Here is a 27775-nt window from a genome sequence, read left to right on the forward strand (position 1 = left end):
CCTTACAGACGTGTAGCTGGTGCCTCGCTTTTCCGCAGATTGACGAATAATGGCTTAGCAGGTGCTTCCCGACTTCACAGAAATTGTGATTTATGGCGTAGTGGGTACCTTTCTAGTGTACTTGTATTGTAGCCCCAAGAGAGCTAGCTTACAACGGGCTCTAGAAACGCCGCTCTTCCAGCTTTCGCTGTGACTGTGCTGCGGTTTCAGCGCAGGCCTGGCGTTCTTTTTTTTATGGTGCGACAGAAAGATCACCCTTCGCACTGTTTGTAGCTGCAGTAGTTAATCCCAAAAGCACGTAGTTATTTTACAAGAAGCATTTTACACCGAAAGCTGTTATGAGATCATTTCAACGGCCGTTTTTGGCGCCGTAGTTGTCCGCCGCCGCCGGTGTCCGTAACCAGTGTCGCTCGAAATAAGAAAAAAAAGGAAATAAGCAAAAATTCCAGGATTGAACGAGGTTCGAACCTGGGTCCTCTGTGTGGGAGCCCAGCGTTCAACCTCTGAGCCATGCCGGTGCTTGAAACTGCTTTGCAAAAAGGTCCTATACAGGCTTTATGTCGGGAAGGAGCCACATTAACATTTGCAATATAGCGTGGTAGAAGAGTAAAATAAGCACCAAGCGTCGCACAACGCGAATTCTGTAACCAGGCGTCACACAATGCGAATTGCGCAACGAGTAGGTTGTTGAATGCTTCCAACCCATTATAAAGGGCTCCGCCATAATTCTTCATCGTCATCAGGCACAGCATCAACAAAGTGCGCATAATGCCTTACATGCATTTAGCAGGTACCACGGCTGTCTGTAGAATGACGAAAAATGGCACAGTGCCTGCTTCCCAATTTCTCAAAAATTACAATGATTTATAGCGCAGTGGGTTCCTCGCAAGTGCACTTGTATTGGTTGCCAAGGAAGCCCATAAGCGCATGATCCATTTCCTCGAGGTCTCAATAAAGTTCTTTGTTCCACGGATAGCCGTGGTACCTGCTAAACGCATGTAAGGCAATATGCGCTTTGTTGATGCTGTGCCTGATGACGATGAAGCCTTATGGCAGAGCCCTTCGTAATGGGTTGGAAGCATTCAACAACCTACTCGTTGCGCAATTCGCATTGTGTGATGCCTGGTTACAGAATTCGTGTTGTGCGACGCTTGGGGCTTATTTTACTCTTCTACCACGCTATATTGCAAATGTTAATGTGGCTCCTTCCCGACATAAAGCCTGTATAGGACCTTTTTGCAAAGCAGTTTCAAGCAACGGCATCGCTCAGAGGTTGAATGCTGGGCTCCCACGCAGAGGACCCAGGTTCGAACCTCGTTCCATCCTGGAATTTTTTTTTCTTATTTCGTTTTTTTTTCTTATTTCGAGCGATAGTGGTTACGGACACCGGCGGCGGCGGCGGCAGCGGTGGCGGACAACTACGGCGCCAAAAACGGCCGCTGAAATGATCTCATAACAGCTTTCGCTGTAAAAACGCTTTTTTTTTTGTGCGGGGCAAGCTATTTGGAGAAGTTTTATGGGGGACAAGTACTGAACTTTTGCTTCTTGCACAAGGGACTGCTTGATATAACTGAAACGGGCGAACTAAAATTAAGTAGACCAGGCGCTTATATAGTGACATCTCAATATTCTGTGCTTTATTAGTTGCAGTCGCTATTATTTTATATCCCAAAAGTTATTTTTTAATCGCAGTAATACATAAAATACAATAAATTTATGTCTATAACTCAAAAGCAGGGTGCTGTAAAGCAGGACAATGTTCTTAAAGGGACCGACAACTGATTTTTCTCGACACATTTTTTTATGGTGCGACAGAAAGACCACCCTTCGCACTGTTTGTAGCTGCAGTAGTTAATCCCAAAAGCACGTAGTTATTTTACAAGAAGCATTTTTCGATCAGAAAGGCTCTAAACACGGACGTACATTTCCTCCAGCAACGCTGAGAATTGATAGCGATGCCGCCAGCCCTTGTCGCCATTTGTGAAAGCTATCGCTGTTCTGCTTTCGCAGGATTTGCTTTAACTATGCTTAACCACCTTTATTTCAACTAGTTTTGAAAATAACAAGCTGTTACAATGAGATGATGTGACATTATACACCTTCTCTGTATTTGTACCGCGTTGTGCGCATGCCTCCAAGGTTGCCTGCGCCTGTGTCATGCGTGACTGGTCCCGGCGTCGTTACTCTCTCGATGCACGAGCCAAGCCAAGTCATCGAAAACGTCACTACGCATATGCGCGGCCGCGCTATGGTGGCTATAGCCGCGCCGAGTAGCAGCGCGCGTCATTTCTGAGACGAAGTGTAGGTAGCAAAACTATGTCGCTCCGAAATCTTAGCGACCTGGAAGCTGCGTGCACGGTTGCATGAGCACGCTGAAAAGTTGCTCAAGACGCGCTTATGGTAGCTAGAGGGGGAGGTGTCAGCAACGGCGCGCCGGAGACGCAGCATTTTTTCATGACGATGCGACGGCGCGGGTGGCATCTCGGAGCCGACAGCAGCGCCGCCACATGGGCGCGTCTGTCGGTGCCGAGATATCATCCGCGCGCTGGCTTAGGTTCGTGGAGGTGTTTGGTAGGGATGCGAGGCGCGTTTTCCGTCCACGACTTCTTACGGCGCACACTATCCATATAACCAAATAATTTTCGAGATTAGGCAAACATATCAATAAAGCTGGCCCAACAAGAGCTTTGGTAATTGCTTCGTACTGCTGAAGCTTTTTTGTGTGGAATTGGAAAACACTGCACCTCGGCTTATGCAGTGGGTGGTCGTTTGCGGGAGATATTGCCCCCCGTTTCGCTGGCAACTTCTTGGAATACTTGGAAAGGTACGCAGCAACGTTGGGGAACAAAGCTGGAACCGCATCTGGTGTTAGGGAAGGGCGACCATGGGCAATTTCCTCTGTTTCATCGTTGATCACATGTGTGTAGCTGCGAAATATAAACCTCTCGTCGAAGTGAAGTTCACAGACAACGCTGTTCATGTCCAGCGGCTTATCAGCTCGTCGAATGGAACGTTCCCAACCCTGGCGACGTTCATCGTCGGCGGAATAAGTGCGATGAGAGAGACCTTAATTTCTATCTTTTTTTTCTGTCTGAGACGTATCCCGTAGTGGATCCAGGGGCGAAACAATGTATCTACTGTCTTTGTTGTTCTGCCATCACGTAGCGTCAGCACACGAAAACAACAAACTCGCAGGTGAGCCGTCGGCTCGATGTAGCGGACGCTTTTCGGCTTTCTTGCGACGCTCGGTCGACCACATAAAGTAACCAAGGCACGCGTCCTCTGGTCCGGTGACGGCAACAGATAATCCATCGACGGGACGACGCAACTTCATGACAGAAAATCGTTTGTGTGCTGACGAGATCGGCAGCAACGCCGGCGTTCGCCGCACAATAGTCTTTTTCACTCGCGAGAAAACGCGACATGCGCTTCTCGCTCGCGAACAATGCGGCATACGTTTATCGGTCGCGAAAAACGTGACATGCTTTTCTCGCTCGCAAAAACCGCGATATACGTACGTTTCTCGGTCGCGAAAAGCGCCACATGCGCGACTCGCTTTAGCAGGGGAAGGTTACTCCGTATACCTCCCATAGGACGTTTTAATTCATGACGTCAGCGCTGGCAGCGCCAAACGTCCCTTCAGTTACTATCCTGGCGGCTGGGATTCAGAGACTCGAACGGCAGAATGGCGGCGCACACGGTATGCGTCGTCATGGCAACACTAACACCAACGTTTCTAGAACGTTGACTAACACCAGCCGCGCCTCCTCTCCTAGCTCCCTCGCGCGCGCCGGGTTTTTTTCTTCTTTTTGTTTTGTTTGCGTGCTCCCTCTCCCTTTCTTTTATGCCCCCCTCGTCCGCGTGCTGCGCCGTGCAGCGCGCCGGGCGCTTTTTTTTTTTTTTTTTTTTGCATCCGCTGCGCGTACTGCGCCGCGCGTTCTTTGCTCGTTTGAATGAGCGCAATTTGCAATCAGGCATTCTGCAAACACTGCAGTCGTGCAGCATGTGCCAGAACGCAAAACAGTGAATTGCACTCACAACACAAAATATCTTTGGTCTCGTTTTATTGTCCTCGTTTCCGAAAATCAACATTTTCATCAAATGTGGTGCGATATAGGCACAGGAGATTAACAGAAGTTATCAACAGGAGATTAATATACACGTGTTCATGATCACTAAACAACACGAAAGTTCTCGGGAAAGTTAAGAACTTAAAGAACAGTGGAAGAAAAAACAGAACATAACACTAGGGCACATATTCAAAAAGACAATTTTTATACTGACAAAAGTGCAGAACAGCTTCTGATATATGCGCACGATATTGAACAAAATTATCATAACTAACAAAATTGAACATTCCTGCAATGCAAAAACAATGAAAGCAGTTGAAATACCTAAAAATAGAATAATAATGTAAATATCATTTTAAAGATGTCAAAATGAACTCCACATATAACACAACTAATATTGGCCGCATTTTATTGACTACATTTCCAAAAACGTTCATTTTCATATAACTAGTGATGATAAACGCGGAGAAAATGTACGACTGACATCGGATGATTCATGGCATCTCTTCTAGAAGTGCGCCGATTCTGCAATTCTTCAGCTTTTCTCTGGGCGCACCGATCAGCTGTGTTGCGTTCCGAATTAACCCTGAAGAAAAGGGAAAGTTTCTATCACATAAAGAGCGCCGTCGACTCGTGCAAAAGTGAACTCGTTTGTTAGTCTCAGAGCAGCACAAGTTTTCATACATCTACCTAATGTCTCACAAACGTGGTTATAGGCGATGGCGAGTAATTAACCGGAGACAAATGCAAAGCACACACTCAAACACGCGGTTCTGTGAGAGTTGTAAACCTGTAACTATAGTTACTTCGCATGGGCTTCATGTCCGCTGCTTGTTCGTATAACGATTTAAACGCAGCATCGTGCCCTTTTGAAATCAGTCATTTTTGAAAACATTAACTGAAGCCCCACTGCAGAGAACAGCTACTCGGTATGGACGTGAATTCAAATTGACACAATGAAGACCGCGACTCAAAGGGCACGCTCACCTGTCGTTCTTTTGGGGGCCGGCACATATATTCCGGGACTTGTTCTGGAAGTATTCGAGCAACAAAGCACTATGCACGAACAGCGCGAGTCGTAAAACATCGCGTCGCACAAGCACACAGCGAGCGAGCACCATGAAACGGACGCGCGACGGCTAACACATGCCTTACCAGCGCCAGACACGAAACTTTCTAACGGATTTCAAAGTCGGCGGCGCCAGCAAGGCGGCGGAAAGCGCGCCTCCCGCAGGAAAGGGAGTTGATCCCACCAGAGAGGGGGTTGAAGAGAGTTTGGAGGAAAGAGACGGAACGCAGATTTTAACTCTGATCCCAGTCAATGGATGGCGCCTCAATTTGCCATACCGGTCACGTGGGTTTCTTTCACTAGCCCGGCTTTAGTATTGGCTGCGAGATCGAGCGGAGTCGCCGCCTGGCGGCTTCTGGCTGAACCGCGCCTAGTGTGGATTGCTCCATGCGTCGTCTGCTAGCGGCGTTGTGTTTGCATGTGCGCGTACGTCATCCAAGGCCTCAAAAGGCGGTTTGTTCCGTTGCGTTGGTGCAACTTTAACCGCTCGTGCGTATGCCTATAACACGATGTAAAAAAGCATTTGACCTTGATCGGCTTTATATGTACTGTAATAAGATCAGTGAGTGCACCTGTCGAGAGTGCTGTGTGTGGTCGTCGTACCGTCCGTTCACGAGTCATATCAGTGTAGGTGCCGCTCTGTGGTTCAAGCGCATTGCAAAGTGCACTTGGCGTTGTCCTAAAGATGAGAAGTATTAAATCTCATGTGAATATAGCCTTTTAGTGGCTCGGTGGTTTTAAAAAAAAGGCTCTCATGCAATTGCGCGTTGTGGTTAGGTGTATAACTTCGGGACTGTCGTTTATAGGTTACGCGACGAGCTTTAGTTGTGTACGGTCCTGGTCCCACTGCAGAGAAATATTTCTGTCAAGTCACGTCTGACACTTCGGTACTTAAATTGTCCCCTAAACAGAACAGAAAATGGAATGACACGGAAATCGCAAAACTGAGTTGCCTTGCGCAATTATAACTTGTGGCGAAATGTATACAAAGACACCCGTGTACTTGCGAGGTAGCTTATGCCTGTCAAATTTGCGCTTTGGCAAGTTCAGTGTCGGAAGTGCGTCAGGCCTCAATCTCTTCCGCGAAAACCCTTAAAAAAAGAGAGCGAGCGAGAAAAATATATTCATCAAGATCAGCAGTGGCGATAAACTCGCTCGCGCATTTTCATCGCTTACGTGGCGAGTGAGGGCTCATAAAACGATACCCTTTACTATGCACCAGATCATGCATACACACTTGCCGCGTTTCGGTGCACGTACTTGCCTTGCGGAATACTGAGAACTGTTCTCGCCGCCGTGTAAACACAATGAAACATGCGCGAACTACAAAAGGGCTCGAGGACTCTCGTTTAAACAGACTCATAGCCGAGCGCGAACAAACTTTGCATTCACAGCGCAGGCGGTACTTGAATGACAAAGAATAAATTCCATGAATTAATTTTCTTCATTCTCGATTGATTCTCGCTTAATTTTCCTGCGCAAGTGTAGGGAAATCAAAGCACAGGGAAGCTTCCCCGAGCGTTCGCTTACTGCGACCGTCTTCACGCTCGCAGTGCACAGCAGCAACAAGCATATAAATGCACACATTAGCGAAGTTATCGCTGATTACTCACCATTCTTTCTCGTCTGCGAACGCTTGAATGCACCGTCGTCGAAGTGCTTGCTGCACACCATCGCGTACTTGGAAGGCGTCCTGCCGTTACGAAGCCTAACGAGCCACAGTCCGCGACGTTCCGCGTCGGTGGGATAAAAATGGAAGCTTATCCCTGGCTCTGTGCAGTATGTGCGGCATTGTGGCACCGAACAAAACCTCACCATCGATAACGAAGAGTTTTCTGCGGGTACCGAACACAAAATCACGATGTGAAAACAGAAGCCCCGTGCACTTCTACACACACCACACGAAACCAGTATCCACACTAGCGGGGTGACGGTGCTGCCACCTATAGGTCGATCTCGCCGCGAATAGACAGCGTGCCATAGACGCGTTCGCTGACTAGGAAATTCAGGTTTCCCGCGAAGCGCCGGTGGCTACGGCAACGCCTTTTCCCACCAGGCACCAATACGCACAAACAAAAGCCGAGCAGGTGACGCAACAGGTTACATAACACGCGCTTTGCCGGAGAGAATCCACGAGACCACTTCGCCAGACCTCGCTCTAGGCACCTCGGAGACGACGAGCGTGCCACTTGCCGGCGTCATGAAAATGTGCCGCACCGGCTTGCACGGCGCAGCCCGGCTATAGTGTTCTAGAATATTGGGTAGTGAGCCCACTCTCCGGGGAGAGGGTACGTTGCCGCGGCGCAAAAAATGTAAACGAGTTTTCGTTTTTCTGAGTGCCCGCGTGGCGGCGCTACCATCGTCAGCAATGGGAGCCTTCGCCCCGCTGCTGTAGGGCTGCTGCTGTGTTTCGTCGTCGCTGCAGGTTTTCGGCCGAGCATTGCTTCGTCAATACGTTTCATTTTTCAGTTCCTGTAGTTGTGAATAATGTAGACTGGTAGCAAGGCTTGTTCACCGGCTGCTTTTCATGTGAAGAACTCCATGCAGACAGCATTTTAGATGTGCTGACCATTGTGAAAGCAAGGCTTTGGCAAGAGGTTGGGTGCCGAAGCCATGCCTCAATGCTCTCTCAAAAAATAATCCAATTCTATGTTGTTACGCGACTTCATTTTTACATTAAGGGGCTAAACACAGACAGAGCAGGCAAACGCCAAAAAGCAAAGCACTTCAAGATAAGCCGCTGCACTTATTTTTTTTTCCTTGCTATAGAAGATTTTTTAAATTTTATTATTGTTCCTGCGTTTAGATTTTACAAGTGTAGGTTAAACTTGAAGTATGAATCTTCTCTGAATATTCTTTTTCTGTTTCACTGACCCAAATACAAGAAAATGCCAGATTTGAAAAACAAGCAAGATAGTATGTTAATTGCCACTCGCCATGCATACTATAGCAATAAACCCTTAATTCAATTGTGAATGGTGGCTTTGGTCCTTGGCGTACCATCAACAATGCGATTAATATGATGTACCAGAACGTCAGTAGATCTGTATAAAAATGCATGTGTTTGAATGGAAATGTGTCTATTAGTTGTCATTTTTTAGTATTTCTTCTGATTCAGTGTCTTCACTTATTGTGTGAACAATATGTGTTGAGTATTCATGTGCTTTTGTGAACTTTTTAAATTTATGCTATGCCAAGTATGCTATTGAAAATATTTAGCGTATCTTTGTGAGTATTTTTCTAGCATCTATTGGGCTGTTTTAGGAGACATGCTTTTTGCCGCACACGCTGATAAGTACAAAATGGGGCAAGGCCCTCTTCAAGCTATTTCAGCTTTTTTCCATCTGTTTTCACTTTGAAAAAAAAATGAAAGTCATTGATACGCATGGCTTTTGTGGAGTATATAAGGTCATTGTGCTGCCCCACCAAATAAACTTTTCACTTATTTCCGCGAACGATTGTTGTCTACATTTTTCCACACCTTCATTACAAATCCATTTTTCTAAATACAGGAGTGCGGACAAATAGTTCTGTAGAAAAGAGTGCATATGAACTTTTTAGGCATATTATATGTCAGCAGAATTGCTAACTGAATTTTGCACTCAACTGATAGCGGTGTTTGCATGCAATTTCTTACACAAATATAATTTCCAGCATGTGAGGGGTCTTCAAGAAGCAAAATCTGATTGCATGGTCTACCCTTACTTTCGGTCTTTTATTTCTTGGGCATGATTAGGATAGGTCTTTCCTGCTGCGCACTCCCACACATTTTCTTGCACTTTTCAGGAGAATATATCAACTGAGAGCGCGTAAGGTGCTTAAGTTTGTAGTAATATTGTTTTATTTAGTGAGAGTATGACCTCACTAAAGAGACTACCGAGTACAAACGCTAGCATGAAAATATTAGTCTCTTTTATCTAAAGGCAATCGATGTCAGTGCACGTTAAAGAACCCCAGGTGGTCGAAATTTCCGCAGTCCTCCACTACGGCGTGCTTCATAATCAGAAAGTGGTTCTGGCACGTAAAACCCCATAAATTAATTAATTATCTAAACGCAATAAAACTGCGAGATCTTTTTTTTAAGCGAGAGCTCGCTACTGCAATACAAAACTGGCGGTTTACAGCATATATTGCATCTGGCGCCCGCTGATGACGCGCACATGTTTAGCGATACTTCATGCGCCAGAACAACGGCCAAAGCAAGAATATGCTCGCGCAAAAGAAAAAAAAAGCAACGAAAATGGCTATGTACAGGGGTTGCACAAGAGTAGTTTGTGCTTGAAGCGCTGGCAAACTAACCTTCGCGCTGAGGGCAGCAACGCGTCGCTTACATTGCAGGTGGTGGTGGCGCCATCTACCAGGTGAGACATAAAGTGCGTCAGTGCACGGCCTCCAGTCAGCCCACTACCCCTTTCTAGAACACTTTACCCATGCTCGTCAGCGCGTTATGGTGGCTAGAGCAGCTAGAGGGGGAGGTGTCAGCATCGGCCGGGCTAAAGTGTTCTAGAAAGGGGTAGTGGGCTGACTGGAGGCCGTGCACTGACGCACTTTATGTCTCACCTGGTAGATGGCGCCACCACCACCTGCAATGTAAGCGACGCGTTGCTGCCCTCAGCGCGAAGGTTAGTTTGCCAGCGCTTCAAGCACAAACTACTCTTGTGCAACCCCTGTACATAGCCATTTTCGTTGCTTTTTTTTTTCTTTTGCGTGAGCATATTCTTGCTTTGGCCGTTGTTCTGGCGCATGAAGTATCGCTAAACATGTGCGCGTCATCAGCGGGCGCCGGATGCAATATATGCTGTAAACCACCAGTTTTGTATTGCAGTAGCGAGCTCTCGCTTAAAAAAAAGATCTCGCAGTTTTATTGCGTTTAGACAATTAATTAATTTATGGGGTTTTACGTGCCAGAACCACTTTCTGATTATGAAGCACGCCGTAGTGGAGGACTGCGGAAATTTCGACCACCTGGGGTTCTTTAACGTGCACTGACATCGATTGCCTTTAGATAAAAGAGACTAATATTTTCATGCTAGCGTTTGTACTCGGTAGTCTCTTTAGTGAGGTCATACTCTCACTAAATAAAACAATATTACTACAAACTTAAGCACCTTACGCGCTCTCAGTTGATATATTCTCCTGAAAAGTGCAAGAAAATGTGTGGGAGTGCGCAGCAGGAAAGACCTATCCTAATCATGCCCAAGAAATAAAAGACCGAAAGTAAGGGTAGACCATGCAATCAGATTTTGCTTCTTGAAGACCCCTCACATGCTGGAAATTATATTTGTGTAAGAAATTGCATGCAAACACCGCTATCAGTTGAGTGCAAAATTCAGTTAGCAATTCTGCTGACACTATAATATGCCTAAAAGGTTCATATGCACTCTTTTCTACAGAACTATTTGTCCGCACTCCTGTATTTAGAAAAATGGATTTGTAATGAAGGTGTGGAAAAATGTAGACAACAATCGTTCGCGGAAATAAGTGAAAAGTTTATTTGGTGGGGCAGCACAATGACCTTATATACTCCACAAAAGCCATGCGTATCAATCACTTTCATTTTTTTTTTTCAAAGTGAAAACAGATGGAAAAAAGCTGAAATAGCTTGAAGAGGGCCTTGCCCCATTTTGTACTTATCAGCGTGTGCGGCAAAAAGCATGTCTCCTAAAACAGCCCAATAGATGCTAGAAAAATACTCACAAAGAGACGCTAAATATTTTCAATAGCATACTTAGCATAGCATAAATTTAAAAAGTTCACAAAAGCACATGAATACTCAACACATATTGTTCACACAATAAGTGAAGACACTGAATCAGAAGAAATACTAAAAAAATGACAACTAATAGACACATTTCCATTCAAACACATGCATTTTTATACAGATCTACTGACGTTCTGGTACATCATATTAATCGCATTGTTGATGGTACGCCAAGGACCAAAGCCACCATTCACAATTGAATTAAGGGTTTATTGCTATAGTATGCATGGCGAGTGGCAATTAACATACTATCTTGCTTGTTTTTCAAATCTGGCATTTTCTTGTATTTGGGTCAGTGAAACAGAAAAAGAATATTCAGAGAAGATTCATACTTCAAGTTTAACCTACACTTGTAAATATAAACGCAGGAACAATAATAAAATTTAAAAATCTTCTATAGCAAGGAAAAAAAAATAAGTGCAGCGGCTTATCTTGAAGTGCTTTGCTTTTTGGCGTTTGCCTGCTCTGTCTGTGTTTAGCCCCTTAATGTAAAAATGAAGTCGCGTAACAACATAGAATTGGATTATTTTTTGAGAGAGCATTGAGGCATGGCTTCGGCACCCAACCTCTTGCCAAAGCCTTGCTTTCACAATGGTCAGCACATCTAAAATGCTGTCTGCATGGAGTTCTTCACATGAAAAGCAGCCGGTGAACAAACCTTGCTACCAGTCTACATTATTCACAACTACAGGAACTGAAAAATGAAACGTATTGACGAAGCAATGCTCGGCCGAAAACCTGCAGCGACGACGAAACACAGCAGCAGCCCTACAGCAGCGGGGCGAAGGCTCCCATTGCTGACGATGGTAGCGCCGCCACGCGGGCACTCAGAAAAACGAAAACTCGTTTACATTTTTTGCGCCGCGGCAACGTACCCTCTCCCCGGAGAGTGGGCTCACTACCCAATATTCTAGAACACTATAGCATGGGATCATTACGTTACGCGAATGCAGCGCCACTTTAATGCAAACTACTAACGCAGGCCTATATGTACGTTTTTGTGGAGTAATACCTTTTAATATAGAGAAACGACCAATATTTCAATACTAACAAACAAATCGTCGGCCACGTACAGCAATCAACGGTCACGTGGCCGGGTTCATCGGATCGTTCATGTTTTTGCCGCCAGAGGCGCCACAGGTCATTTTTCGCGACTTTCAATCAAGAAATAAAAATATAAATCCCTCTCTCACCAAAAAAAAAGAGGGTTGGTTTGAGTCAATGCGACGGACAATCTTCCATCAGTGGAGTCATCTCATTTCATGTTCTGGGCAGTTGTCGGTCCCTTTAAAGTTCGAGCAGTCCACTAAAACGAAATGTCTGCGCGGGGTCTCGTTACATAGAACCACTATAAAGACACATATATTCTTTCTCCGTGGCTCCGTCACGGCTCCCAGTGGTCATGTGACGCGACATGGACATGCACAGCCCGCTTTGTGTGGACACATTGTTAACGTCTGAGCTTTCATCTTGTCCCGCTATATGGTGCGAGAGCTACATGATACTGCCGCAACATCGTTGGAATGTGCAGAAATAGCATAGGTCTATTAAAAAAGGTGTGGGGCGCAGTATATTCACTTGACGAAATATCTGGCTTCAAAAAAGACAGTTACGAATTCCGTGCCTGGTGATATCCCCTGACCTCGAACCATATGCAGGCAATTAGTAAGCGTCCAGAAGCTTATTCGCGCTTTTATTAGCAAGCTGGAACGAACCCCGAAAATAGATTGAAATCTCTTTGTCCTCCTCCTGTCAGTGCTACCCACGTAGTCCAATCGCTTCCTTCTGCTGATAGACTTTATGTACTAGGAGTGGTGTGACGTATGGAAAGAATGCTATGACAAATAGCTGTTTCCTTCCTTCCAGCTGTTTATACGTATTTCGGAAAGTACACGCGGTGCACGGAGCTCGTTATAATTTTGATCTAGGTCATCGTTTTTACTACAAAGGTAATAAATTTGGCTTTTTTCTCTATTTCTCTTGCTGTGGCAAGGTGCGACTATATGCTGAAGACAGCTAGGGGCTACATATCCAGGAGTGTACACGATTGGGTTTCTTGGCACAGCGTGCTGCGCTTGTACGTGTGTCTTCCGTGTCCCTGTTTATTTCGCGCAGTTTTTCGTAGTAATGGAGTACCAGCTCGCCCAGCGCTCAGTCCTTTTAAAGCATGCTTTAAATTTCAATAAAAGGTGCAATAAAAATAAAGTGAAGTGAGCGCTCTGTTCTCTGTCTCCTCTGTTTTTTACGCTCCCTATTGAAACTGAACTCACGCTGCAAATCACTTTTCTTGCTGCAGTATCTGCTACAAAACTCTCTCTATGATTTCCATTATATTTGTGGGAAAAAAAAGGGTATAGAATAGCGCTGATTAGTAACCGTTCATCGTACCCAGTAAGTCCTTTCAACTGTTACCACAGTGAGGCCCTTGTGTACAGTGAAAATCCGTTGACTAAAGCATACGTGTTAGCGTAGCATGCGCCAACAAAACGTAGATATTTGTCTTTGGGCAACACCACGTAGATTATTGTACCAGGCCCCTGTCGGGCCCGATCTGCGGTCGGGCTGGGCCGGTTAGGTGAAATTTTTTCTCGGGTTCGGGCCGGGCCCGGGTCTCGCTTTGAGTCACCGAGCCGGGTTTGGGCGGGTAAACTTCAACGAGTACCGGGCCCGGGCCCGTGCCGAGAATCACGGCCCGTGCAGTGCTCTAGGCTATATGCTATGCTCTGCTAGCGTGCCTGGATAGCCGAGTAGACAGATAGATAGATAGATAGATAGATAGATAGATAGATAGATAGATAGATAGATAGATAGATAGATAGATAGATAGATAGATAGATAGATAGATAGATAGATAGATAGATAGATAGATAGATAGATAGATAGACAGACAGACAGACAGACAGATAGATAGATAGATAGATAGATAGATAGATAGATAGATAGATAGATAGATAGATAGATAGATAGATAGATAGATAGATAGATAGATAGATAGATAGATAGATAGATAGATAGATAGATAGATAGATAGATAGATAGATAGATAGATAGATAGATAGATAGATAGATAGATAGATAGATAAGAATCTTTAATGAAAATCCCGGAGAGGTTAGCCTGGTTTGTCGCCTGGCTTGCTACTCCGGGTGTCGGGTGATGACTATGGTATATACAATGAATCACATACGCACACATGGTACGTACAGTCATATACGCATAAAGTCACATACACAAAAGAGTCATTCACAAACTTTGGTTTAGTCCAGTGTTCCTCAAGAACACCAACAACGCTTTGGGACGCTTGCCTTCGGATCTTGGGTACGCAGGTTCGAATCCCACCTCGCCAAGAAGTTTTTGCGCCAAGCATTTCTCTCTCCCTGTCTCACCCATCAGAGTTATTGCATCCGGAGAAGTCGGCACACGTGTTTTGGGAGCGAAGCAGAAGAAGAGCACTGAGAGGAGAGCGCGCACGTGTCGATTCACGATGATGACAGTTTCTGTTCGCACTACCCGGCGCATCGAAAAGCTTAAAGAGCTCCGCTCTTAAAAACAAGCATATATAAAAGTGATGTACATCATAACTAAAAAGCCCCAAGCAAGGAAACTCAGGTATCGTATTTTGCAAGTACTACATAAGTGCATAAATTCTGTGTCAATTCACGGCAGGCCCTTATCGCCTTTCCTTTAAATGTGGAAGGCCTCGGTGACTTCTCTTGCTATCTGCTGCTTATGACGTGGCAGTGTTATGGTGTCGCCAAAGAAGGGTGCGCAGCCGCATTCCTGACAATGGTCGGCGAGAAAGAACGGCTTTGTCTCTGACAATGAACGGTCGTGTTTCCTAACACGCTCTGGCCTATGTAAGTTTTTCCGCATGATAATCGTATCTGATACACAATTCTTCATCCTCGTCCCGTGTGCGCTGCGTCAACCAAATGTATGAACGCATACCAACTCGCCCAAGCTTCCATTCTTATGCACCCCCGTATTCTGACACAGGCCTCGACTCGAATTTCGTCCTTCACTTGACCAAGTTGAGCAAAGCGCCGCGATTCTGGAGAAGTGCGGCTTCATTTTCAGTCGAGCAGCGACGCTGTGCTAAACTCGGTCGAGTGAAGGACGAAATTCGAGTCGAGGCCTGTTTCAGAATACGGGGGTATAAGCCATGTTCTCGGCTGCAGTGCGACGCTACACGCAAGCATGTGCGCTTTTCAGAGCGCCGAGCCACGTTTTTTGTCTCTTCTGCGTGGTCCGGTGCTAAAACTGTGCTCGTACCCCGGGCTTCCGATCGTACAATAAGCATCCTTCCTCACAGACTACATCGAGTGCAACCGAACAGAGTTCCGCTGCAAGAACGGCCAGTGCATCTCGATCGCTCACAGATGCGACCTGCTGTCCGACTGCCACGACAATTCGGACGAGCAGGACTGTCTCGGTGAGTTCTCCAGATATTTATTTTTAGAGCCTCAAAAAACATTAGCTTAGGGGTTTTCACAAAATGGTGTCGGCAGCTTACACGCGCGTAAATAAAGATGACACTGTGAAGAGTTGTCGGAAGATCAAACATGCAAGATAATCAACTGCTATGTGACGGTGAGGCTGTAACAAAGTACGAATTCTTGATAGTTACACAAATCACGCAGTTCCATCATGCAGTGCCGGCCTTTGCGGCGAATTAAAAAGAAGGCCACTGTAGGAGTCACTGCTATTCGAAGCCCTTTGCAGGTAGCTGCAAGAAAGTCACCATCTGCTGTGGCAAACAGCTCGGACAGAAAAACCCAGCCATTGCCTCCGAGCAGTAGCGTTGCCAGATTTTTTTTTCTTGGGGGGAGGGTTTCAACGATACTTTATGTATGTTCACGCGTGCGTTTGTATGTGTGCGTGTATGCATGCAGATGCAAAACTGAAAATTTTCGGGGGGAAATTGACCCCACCTCCCCTCCCTTGGCCAGGTCAGTGCCTCCGCGATTGTGTGCCCACAGGTATTGCTCCGGCCGTACCATTCGCCGCGCTCCCCAGCAAAGAAATGTACAGCGCGAGACACGTGGTGCAATCCGACGTGCGAAGCTATCGTTCGACGATTCCGGGCACATGGGGCGAACGAGCAAAGGCTCCGTCCACATCAGGCGCATGCACGCTCGGAAGACTTCGTATCCTCATCATTGAGTACAAAACAACCTTACACAGTCATGCTTCCAGGGGCGTAGCCAGAAATTTTTTTCGGGGGGGAAGGGGGGTTCAACCATACTTTATGTATGTTCGTGCGTGCGTTTGTATTTGTGCGTGTATATATACGCAAACAAAATTGAAAAATTTCGGGGGGGGGGGGGGTTGAACCCCCCCCCCCCCCCCCCCCCCCTGGCTACGCCCCTGCATGCTTCGTTCTATAAGAGCATAGTCAGCAAAGCCAATTAACTTCGCCAGCGACACACAGATCCCGCCGTGCTGACGTCACGAAACCGAGCGGTAATAGGGCTAGCAAGGCGGACGCCGTTCGCGATGAAACACGGGCTCATCACAGAGCGCTTATTTTTCCAACACGATTAAGCATTGTACTCTTACATGACACGTTCACATTCGCAATTCCTCCTCTCGATGGCCTCCATGTGAAGGTGGAAGCGAAGTGAGCTGGTTCGCAGATACGGCCGCTGTCGCCGATTGTATACCTACAAAATGGCGGCTCAGTATCTCGCTGGTGGTTTGGAAACGGGCGCCGCCGTGCAGAAATGGCTCACTTCAAGCATCGCTTTGTTCAAGTGGGAATTAGTTCATCTCACAAGCGAACTCTGCCAATCTTTTTGATGCTGCCGTGAGCGGCGATAGCGGCAAATGCATCGAGCCTTGACTGCCTTGGCCAGGACAGAGGCCTTCCATGCTTGCCATGGTGATCGGACCAGCGACATGGGTGTCACCAGCGGCGTGACCTCACACGTCTTTCGCGTTGCCATTGTCTGCGGACGCCGCGCGGCAACACCCAGCAGGGTGGTCGCGCGTGCGGCGTGCGAATCGACTCCGCATGCTGTAGGGTCCTGTCCGACGTCTGGCGATGCGAATGTTGGCGCGAATCGCCGTATGGCGAATCTGTAGGCCGATTTCACAAAAGATCAAATGACGTCCTATACTTGACGTTTCCGATTCTCCTGATAATTTTGTATATTATGCCCATATGACTGAATAACGCAAAATCGCCATTTGTTTTCAAAGGGAAAAAAAAAAGTTTGAACACAGGAAAAATCGACAAGCGTCGCCGGTTGGCGACGGCCATGTTGTGAAGAGTGCGTTTTCGTAAGTTCGCAACCATGCAAACTAAATATTGCAAATATCTTTCTTTGTAGCACAAATAGAAGTAAATAGGAAACAGCAGGTTTGATTTTCTAGAATTCTGAGAAATTTGTGCATTTTCAAAAACAGTGCGTTTTTGAAACTCGGTCGATTTCGGTACGCCGTCGCTGCTTCTGTAAACCTCTTACGTTGTTGTGATTAACAACATGGCTGGACCTATGTGTGAATAATAAACCACTGTATTTGTATTTGTCTATTAATTTTTGAAGTAAGGAATTTTCTTGCTCGAATCATAAAAAACTTAACTGTTGGTTAAATAAAAGGTCCATAATAAAAAAAATCCCATCTCATTCTTCCTCAAAGTCAATCAGATTGCTCTCGGGGGACTGCAGTGATATGAAGAAGCGAGCTGCACCAAATTTAATGGAAAAAATTTGCCCCGTATCTGCGTGCTTCGCTGCAAATGTCGTCTAAAGACGATAGAAGAGGCGCTGCGTGAGATATGGACGCCATCTGGCAATACGTCGGAAAATATGAGTGCTGTGTAGCGGGCCGGTAGTCCCGGCGCAACAGCAGGCGAAGACCGGCGGTGACCAACGCGACCTGCGGGGACGCCAGCCAGCCCGAACACGCGGTTTGGCGCGAAGCGCTGAAGCAGAAGAAACGTCCGCACTCAACGAGTACTCTCCACACGCTATTTTAATTACACGTCGCCTGGGTGAAACAGGAATGCCAGAGCGGCGCCCCATGGCATTCCTACAGTGCAATACAGAACCGAAACCGAAACGCAACAATGAGCTCGTGCAGAGGGCACGGAGGAAGGCAAGTTTCAGCGCAGTCGCATTTTCAGCGCAGCTTAAGAAACTAGGGTCTTTAGAATTACGTATGTATGCATTTTCTATTAAAGGAACACACCACCTAATACTTACCTAGTGATGTTGCGCCTGAGATATGCGTAATGTTTGCTTTTTGATCGACAATGTCCACAAGTATGAACCTAGTCAGCCGTTGAAGATGGCTGGCCCTTGGGCAAGTGGTTCAACTTTGGCCGAGTGGCTGAATCGAGTGACGTGCCGACAAACAGAACGACAGACAGAAAGACAGACCAAAATTTCTCCGTTTAAGTATCCCAAGAAAGACTATCGTCTTTAAAAAATTACAAAGCGTGATCGCTACTGCATAAATGACATATCTCTCGTGGCAAGGAAGTTCCATAACGCGCTATCTTTCTTCACTGAGCTTCGCTAAATAATAATGAGGCATTTCCAGTGAGTGGAAAATGTTTTTCTATGGCTTTCTTGTCTCTGTTTATTTCTACTACTTTCTGTATCTATCTACTTCTTTCGTGCTATCTTTCTTTCTGTCTTGCTCTCTGCTTTGTGTCTACGTAATTCTCTCGCTGTCTTTTTATCTTTTTTTGTGTTCCCTTTCTTTCGATCTCTTTTCTGACCCGTCTGAGTTATTGCATCCCACGCCGGACAAACCGGCGCACGTGCTCTGGGAGCGAGGCAGGAGAGGACGCTTGCCGGTTAAGGATGATTTCGCCACTGTTTGACCGAGCTTTAACAACTCCGCTCTCTGAAAGTGCATTAACCGATCTTTGTTAATTACCGAGCTCGGCGGACTGGAAGCGAGTTGGGGGCAGCTACGCACTCCTGCACGATGAAAGAGCCGAGCTGGTGGCGTTCCCTTTTTTTTCCTTCTCACCCCTTGCTATACTGTGCTATATATGACTATGCTGTGTCGGTATCGTGTTCCACTAGTTTCGCACATCGAACGGTATTGATTGGCTATCGATCGGTATGGATTGGCCCGATCAAGTCCAAATTGGACAAGTAATGCTCATCTCGTTTTTTCGAGGTCGTAATGGGCAACAGTGAGTTATCAGTCAGTAGTGATTGGTTAACGATTGGCTATCGATTGGTATTACACGTGTATCCAAGCTCAATCGAGCACAGTCATGCGCTTCGCGGCATTTGTGTACACTAAAATGAGGACAGGTCGCAAAACACTGCCTTCTGCTGATGCCAGCAGAATGCCAGACATGCAGTCCCGTTAACACGCTGCTTGCGATTGTGAAGGTAAGAACGAATCCAGTTAATGAGGTTAAAAAGCAGGTCTACTTTATGTAATTTAGTGATGAGTTGCTGTGCGTGACAAGTTAAAGGATTTACTAAAATCTAAGAAAACAGCATCAATCTGATTTCCCGTATCAAGCGACCAAGTGAATCGTTGTGACTAGCTGTGTTTTGGTCGGTAATTTTTTCTTAATCCGTGCTGGAATAGCGACAGAAAGTCGTTTTCTTCAAGAAATGTGGTGATGTAATGTGTGAATACATGTTCTAATAGCTTGCATGACGTACTCGCTAAAGAAATGTGCCTGTAGTTTGCCATGTTAAAACGATCACCTTTCTTAAATAACGACACTGCACGTGCCGTACGCCAGTCGTCAGGAGTCAAGGAATTTTCGAAGGAGGGACGAAAAACTTTTGTTAGCATACGCGCAACGGGTTCGGCAAACCTATACGCAAAAATTTGTTATGGATATTATCTAGACCAGCTAAGGATTTAGGTGTCAGGTTAAGCAGCAAAGAGAATATACCATCGTAAGTTATAAAATCGGAAGATGTTACTGGAAGAAGGTGTGGTGATTCATGCTGGGGAGCGGAAAATACGGAGCAAAAGTAAATGTTAAACTGGTCAGCAATTATCGACGCATCATTCACAATGGAACCGTCAAGAAATATTTGACTGAGTAAATATCGCCAGGATTTTTCAGGGCGTTTTGTGAGAACGTCGGGCAATGATTTCGTGAAATATCTGGATTTTGCATCGGAGAGCTTAGAATCATGGCTGTCTTTTAGTTCAGATATTACACTAACGGGTTTTTCGTGTTGGTTTTATTCTACCGCGTAAATGAATAATCTCATCCACTCTGTTGCTCGGGGTGCAGACTCCACCGACGCGACAGAGGCACTCAAACAGTGCGCACGTGAAACTAGAGTGGTGTTCTTGCAGGTCAGTGTAACGTGAACGTGACCTTCCAGTGCTACGACGGCACTTGCATTCCCAAGAACGCCGTGTGCGACGGACACCGGGACTGCCCCGGCAAGTACCACGAGGACGAACAGGAGGGATGCCGTGAGTCAGCGCATTTTGCAGCCCTTTGTGATTTAGTTTCGTTGTCGCACAACTCGTAATCTTAGGGGCCACCTCACGTCATACTCGTAGCAAATCCCTGAAAAAGTGTAGCTACGATGTCGGCTTGTACAGACTAGATGCGTCTCATCTTTGTATTCGTGGCGTTTGTTGCGCTGTCTCTTTGTAGGTTTCAAGAAATACTTTTTGTTTGAATGCACGAAGGCAATCAGCTGCAGCGTGCATGTATCATTATTAACGCCACGTTTCAATGAAAATGGCGACTGTATATTCGCAAGGCCTCCTGGTTTACCGTCATTTTCATACACCACCTCGTCGGACCTTTTTCGACGAGCGGGGTTGTTTGCCAACCAGGAGGGGATTTCCCGGCAACCAAATAGCGTACAATATTGCCACGCGCGTTTATTGCTTTACTTTGATGTATTCTGGTTTCACCCACAAAAACTGTTGCAGCGCCGCGCCGCAATGTTCGGGGAGCTTCGCGATTGTTTGAGATTGTTCTGTTAAGATTACGCGCAGGACGCAAACAGTCAAGTTTATTCGAGAGCTTACGCGAGCACCAGCGATAACGCTGGAAGGTTCGACGACGGATGTGTGAAAGACGACGCGTTCCGCCGACGATCAGATTATTCGACCACCGACGATTGTGCTCGAGGCAATCGTCACTTGTTTTCTTTCTGGGCACAAGTTCTCCCACTAAAATAATTCATCCTTACCCGCTGGAGTTGCGCTTGCTTCACCGTCACAACCACGTGACGCCTTTGTACTAAACGAACGTGTTTTGTTTTTCTTTGCAGACTTGGTAAAGGAAGAAGACCGCCAAGGTCTGGAGGAAGAAAAAAAGAAATGTGACAACAAGCGTACGTGATTCAGGCGTTTTTATCAGGGGCCCTGCACCCTCAATTACGCATGTTGTTTTTATCGGCCGTTTGCTTTCTATGGGTCTTGATGACTGCTGTAGCACCAGCGAAAGCGGCGAGAACGAAGCGTTTGATATTTTAATTTGCATCCGAAATGGGTTTCCGCGCCGATTGCAGCGTCGTACAACGACAATTTCTGTTACAGGAAGTGAGGTAGCGTGCGTGACTTATGCTGTTCGTTTTGATTGGTGGGAAATAAATAATATATAGTACACGCTTGCGACACACTCAGTATGTGGAATTTACTCATTTTAATGTGTTTAATGCTCGTTACAGCTGCGAAAAGGACACCAATTTGTGCATCGATTTTAACTTATCAGAAACTGCGACACAGATGGCGCTGCCGAACGGCCTAGTCGAGGCAAAAATTAAAGGTGAAAGTGAACGCTGGATGACAGAGATTCGCGAAAAGAAGAAGGGCGCGCCTAGGATATTCTGGAGCCACCTAAAAGCGCTGGGTAGGAAGTCTGTCACAATGCAACAACATATGGTAGATGAAGGAGGAAATCAATTGGAAGGGTATGAAGCGCTAGGTTACATCCAAAAGATAACAGCCGATTCGTTTAAAAAGGTCGCCCAGGGGATTCCCCCGGTGAGTAAAAGTGCGCAAAGGAGTGCAACCGACGAAGATGTAGTACTAGAGAATTTCAATTGGAAGAAAGCCGAAGGAAAAATTCCTAAGCGCACTACACCGGGCTTAGATGGGGTTCCCGTCAGCCTCATTAACGAACTCGGACATAACACTAAAGAAGCACTGCTGAAAGCCGTAGAAAAGTGCTTACAGGAGAGGGAAATACCAGACAGTTGGCGAAAAAGTAGAATGAACTTAATATATAAAGGCAGGGGAGAAAAGGATAACATTCGATCGTATAGACCGCTAACCATTACATCGGTGCTATACAGGTTGGCGATGCAGGCAGTAAAATTAAAAATAGAAGCGTGGGTGGAACAAAATGATATTTTGGGAGAACTTCAGAATGGATTTCGAATCGACAGGTGGTTAGACGATAATCTGTTTGTTCTTACTCAGTGTACAGAAATATCGAAAATAGAAAACAGGCCCTTATACGTAGCTTATCTAGATATTACCGGGGCGTATGACAACGTTAATCAGGAAATTTTGTGGGATATACTGGAAGAAGTGGGCATAGGTGACGACTGTATACAGCTTTTGAGGGAAATATACCGAGAAAATACAGTTTGTATAGAATGGGAAGGAATAAGTAGCAAGGACAGCGTTGAAATTAGCAAGGGGCTGAGACAGGGATGTCCTTTGTCCCCGCTGTTATTCATGCTGTACATGGTGAGGATGGAAAAAGCGCTAGAAGGTAGCAACATTGGATTTAATTTGTCACACAAACAGGTCGGCACGATGGTTGAGCAGAAGCTTCCAGGTCTATTTTATGCTGATGATATTGTCTTATTTGCGGACAGTCAAGATGATATACAGCGACTGGCAGATATATGCGGAAGGGAATGTGAGGCTCTAGGACTAGAATTTAGTGCAACAAAACGTGGATTGATGGTATTCAATGATCACGAAGACCATGCGGTCTTTATACAGGGTAAAAAAATACCGAGGGTAAGCGAGTACAAGTACCTCGGAGTATGGGTAAATGAGGGGGATAGATATATGGAGGTACAAGAGAAAGCATCGGTAGCAAAGGGAAAGAGGAATGCTGCAATTATGAAGCACAGATCTTTATGGGGATACAATAGGTACGAGGTGCTTCGAGGGCTGTGGAAGGGTGTGATGGTCCCGGGGCTTACATTTGGGAACTGAATGGTGTGCATGAAGTCAGAGGTACAATCAGGAATGGATGTAAATCAAAGGACGGTGGGCCGCCTCGCGTTGGGCGCTCACGGGAAGACGACAAATGAGGCTGTAAAGGGTGATATGGGATGGACAGGCTTTGAAGTGCGGGAAGCTCAGAGCAAAATGAGATTCGAAGAGAGGCTGAGGAAAATGAAGAAGAGTAGATGGGCAGAGAAGGTTTTCAGGTATTTGTATAGAAAAAGTGTTGACACGCAGTGGAGAAAAAGAACTAGGAGGCTCACCAGTAAATATACGGCTAGCAGTGCGGGCGATATGGCAACAAGGAGCATTAAGCGGAAGGTCAGAGAGGCGGAGAGGACTTATTGGATGGCAGCGATGGAAAAGAAGCCGGCACTGAGTAACTACCGAAAGGGAAAAAACGAAATAAGGAGGGAAAGGTTTTATGATAATTCAAGAGGAAGCGCTTTACTGTTTGAAGCAAGGTCGGGCTGCCTTAGAACGCGTAGTTATAAAGCGAGATTCAGTAACGAAGAAGAACAATGTACATGCTGCGGAGGAACTAAGGAAACGATGGAACATGTACTGATTGAATGAGGCGATATTCACCCAGGTGTACGTGTGGGCACGAGTCTACATGAAGCCTTGGGTTTTAGGGACAACAATGGAAAGCTGAACATGTCCGCGATAGAAATAAGTAAGAGACGGTTAGAGTATTGGTGGCAGAAAAGTAGAGATAAAGAACAAAAATAAATAATGGGGGAATAATAAGGTCATTCTGCCTTAAAGGGGCCCTGCAACACCTTTCTTAGTTATATTGGAATAGTCTCATTATTGACGTATGACTCTTCACGAGTCATATGCCGCAAAAATTTTTCGAATCCGTCAAGTCTAAGTGGTGTTACCAAATTATAGAGATCACGTTCCGCAGCTTTCTCCCTCAACTCAACGCCGCGAGCGCGCGCGGAAAGCTAGGCAGCGAGTCGAGGGAGGCAGCGCAGAGGAGCGAGGCTCCGCCCAAGAGCGCCGGCGGTGTTTTTTTCTTCATTTTTTTCTCTCTGACGTCTGGGCGCAACCACGTGGTCTGTGCCGCCACTTCCGGTCGGCTTGCGTCGTTCTCGTCGAGCGGAGTCGATATCGCGCGTGCTTGAAAACTGCGCGTCGGTTTGGTAATGTTGGGTGTGCACCTCGAACGCCGTAGTGTTTTCATCGCTCTGCCAACCATGGAAGCAAACCTGCGCGCTCGTTTGGAACGAATGACAGCTGAGATCGGTTGCGGCCCATACTCCGATACACCGCCTCGTAAGACGGCACTGGCAGACGACCCCGAAGCGCCGCCATTACCGGACGCCAGCATTGTTATCGGAGACACGCTGCGCCCGTGCCTCGGTCGGTCGTGAGAACCTGCCGACGATGCAGTTCTCAGCTGACGAGGCAACACTCGAACGGCTGCCACTCTCAACGGCAACCGGCGATGGTCAAAAGCACAGAAATATTCATGTTTTCGGCACTGCGCATGGCGAAGAAAACGGAACCACGCAACTACGAGCAGACGAGCTGTCGGTGAGACCGGAAGTGCTAATATTAATGTTTGTTCGGTGTTTCTAACGCGATAACAGAATATAAACATACATATTATCTACTTATTGAACTCAAAATTAACAACGAAAGTAATAATGAGGGTGTTATCGTGATTATAACATCAGCCAATGGTGGAACTGCCGACAATCGCGTCATATTTTGTGGACTAATACATCATTTGTCGAGAGAAGAGGGAGCGATTTTCAGCTGACTTTGAGAATTTATTTTAAATTCCAGGCCGTGCGCATCGCTGTAATATTTCGCTCGCGTGTTCTCGGGAGCCTCGACTACCGATCGGCAGCGCTTTTTGAGCATGTTCGAAAAGTGTTGCAGGGCCCCTTGAAGAGGCAGAGAGATAGACCGTGAATTTGTATTTTTTGGTATAATAACATAGATTTAATCAATGTAGATAAGGTATTAGGCCAACATGAAACAAGGAAGTTTTTTTTTTTTTTTCGAGCCTGGTGGCAGACATGTCACCGCCCCGTTACAAAGGGGACGCTCATAGCATCCATCCATCCATCTCAAGGCGCATCCGGCACAGCCTTCATCAATACACTGTGCTTTGCATTTCTGCCTTACACAGATTTTCCATGTGCTCGAGGTGTCTAGGTGTGTTTGCGTACCTACCATCAACTGCTGGTGTCGTCTTTGGTATTTGTCACCTGCCAGCATTGTGTTGAGTAAACTTGATTGTGTGCACGTTCCTCATGGTTCGATATAAGTGCGCGGTAGGAGTTCACGTTCAAGGTCCGTCCAGTCGGAGGAGCTCACCGTTTCTGAAACGTTCGAACGTCCTCCCGCCTACCGGCCTACCGTTCTTCCCTCTCATATCAGCATACACTGATACAGTCACCTGCTAACTTGTGCGGCACAGAAGCCGTCAAAAGGAGCGGCGCCCGCTTGCGACTAGAAGGCCACCATGTGCTGCGGGGTTCCGGTATGGCAAAATGTAAGTCGCGTTTTGATTGGAAGCAGACAAAACTCCAGTGACACGTCACTGGGCGAGTGAAATACCAAGGGGTACGCCAATTTCTGTCGTCTGCTTTTATTTTGAATTTGTAAGTTCAATAACTTCCGTTTCCGTGCGTCTATCTCCAAAATTCTTTTTGCATTTATCTCAGGACGATACAAGGAACGCGTTCCGATGTAAAAATCGGAGGGTAAAATATGGGTGCAGGGCCCCTTTAAAGAGCACCACTATGCATCATGGGAACCAATGTTATGCGAAGCGCTCGCGGTTCCGCACAGTGCTACCAGGTGGAGCCACATGCTTGTGTTGTCGTAAAAGTACCGCCATCTGCTCTCCCCTCCGCCGCCTCCTCTCCTGCGCGCCTTTCCCGTGCGACGGTGGCGCCCCCTCGAGCGCTCCACGTGGACGCGTGAAGCTTTCAGGCCGGTTGCGTGCTGGCGCTGCCACTTAGCCACAGCCTTTCTAGTCCAGCCGTGGCCGCATGCCATGTCTCGCATACGGCTGTGTGTAATGATTGTTTATTTCTGCGTTAATTCTGTCAGTTGGTGTGAGTGTGCGCACCATCTAATTCCCTTATAGCGCGCCAAAAGAGCTGCTGCAAGCCATGTACAATTTGTAGTAAATTGCACGTCGCTTACGGTTCTTTTCGGAGCGTATAGCGTTTCCCTGTGTATGTGACGCGGATATCGGTAACTGGAACTCTTATCGCTGGAAGTAACTGGAAATCTTATCACAGCAGCTAAACACCATAAGCGTCGGAGAACGTTATAATCATGAATGAACGTTTATAAAAATAAGCGCATGGCTGCGCTTTAATTGAAAATTTATTGCTTTGATCTACTGCGCGTCAAAGAGGCATCTGCTACAACCACCACAGCGTTTCGAAACTTGTGCGCTAAGTGCGACGCAATAATTTAGGATGACACGCCGGCCGATGAGCCGCGGTCCGCTGATCTAAAGCCCCGCTCATGTTCCGAATTTGCAGAAAGTTCCTACTGTCACCCAAAAGTGGTTCGCAAAATTAGACAATATGATGCAGGAGCTGCACGTAAATGCACGGCTTTCGATAAATTCTGCGCGCTAGGTTCTTTTTTTTTTTTGCTATCGCACTTTCATTCCGACGCTCGCTCCGTCTTCGCCCTTCCGTCCGCACATCACAGTGAAAGGTTAGTAGAATGTGTGGAACACAACCTAGTGTTGCAGTGCACGACACTCGTTCTTTCAGAGTTAATAATATGTGGGGTCTTACGTGCCAAAACCGCGATATGATTATGAGGCACGCCGTAGTTGAGGGCTCTGGAAATTCCGACCATCTGGTGTTCAAGACAGTCACTTGCTCGAGCAAGTGACTGTCTTGGTGCATGACAAATTGCACAAAATTTCGCGTGGCATTAAGTAAGTAATACACCACATATGTCACACAGCAAAGTAAGACGCCTGTCAAGAGTAAAAACGCACGAGCACTTACCTCACAAAACCGCGCCGATCTCTGCTCGAAGTTTGCTCGACCTATTCTAGGGATAAGGTACGCATTTGGGCTGGTTGGTTCATGATTAACTGTAGAAACAGCGCTAAAAGACGGGACGAACGAGGAAAGGACAGCGCCGTTGTTTGTGTCCTTTCCTCGTTCGTCCCGTCTTTTAGCGCTGTTTCTACAGTTAACTATTCTTGGGAGCCAGACTTTGCGACGACCTGTATTCTTTATTCCTCTCGGAATGGCAAAAAACTTTTTCCCTTGGGTGTCACGGTTATGGCAGCCAAACGCACAGCAAACCGGCATCGCGACAAAGCGAGCGAGACGCACACGTGCACTTCACACTTCGTGCACTTCACATGGGGCGAACACACAGCACATGGCACGTTGGAGCGTTCAACATGGCGCCTAGAGGCGAAGGAAACAAAATATCGAGAAAGAGGGCGCGCGGCTACCACGTGACCGCAGCCGCCCTATCAGAGGCGTGGAGAGGAGGAAGCGGCGTAGATCAAGAGAAAGCTGTACTTTTCCGAAGGTATAGGGGCTTTAGTGTTGTCGACGCGAGCGATGGCTGGATTCTGCTTCTAAACAGGACAGAGAAACTCGGACGTCGTAATAATGGGCACGTCTTTCACGAATTACATTTGCAGCAATGAAATTCAGTGAATGAACTATGACTTGGATAATCAGCTGTCTTATGAACTCTATATTATACGT

General features: G+C 46.5%; 1 protein-coding gene across 1 annotated transcript in view; it reads left to right on the forward strand.

The window, feature by feature from the left end:
• Positions 1 to 27775, forward strand: part of LOC119393144 (uncharacterized) — a 445271-nt gene that overhangs the window by 221489 nt on the left and 196007 nt on the right. Inside the window, exons 29-31 of the mRNA XM_049415849.1 lie at positions 15211 to 15330; positions 20196 to 20318; positions 21134 to 21196. Coding sequence (XP_049271806.1) covers positions 15211 to 15330; positions 20196 to 20318; positions 21134 to 21196 — 306 coding nt within the window. The remainder of the gene's footprint in view (positions 1 to 15210; positions 15331 to 20195; positions 20319 to 21133; positions 21197 to 27775) is intronic.

Source organism: Rhipicephalus sanguineus, chromosome 5 (assembly GCF_013339695.2).
Source record: "Rhipicephalus sanguineus isolate Rsan-2018 chromosome 5, BIME_Rsan_1.4, whole genome shotgun sequence".
In the NCBI taxonomy this organism is placed as follows: domain Eukaryota; kingdom Metazoa; phylum Arthropoda; class Arachnida; order Ixodida; family Ixodidae; genus Rhipicephalus; species Rhipicephalus sanguineus.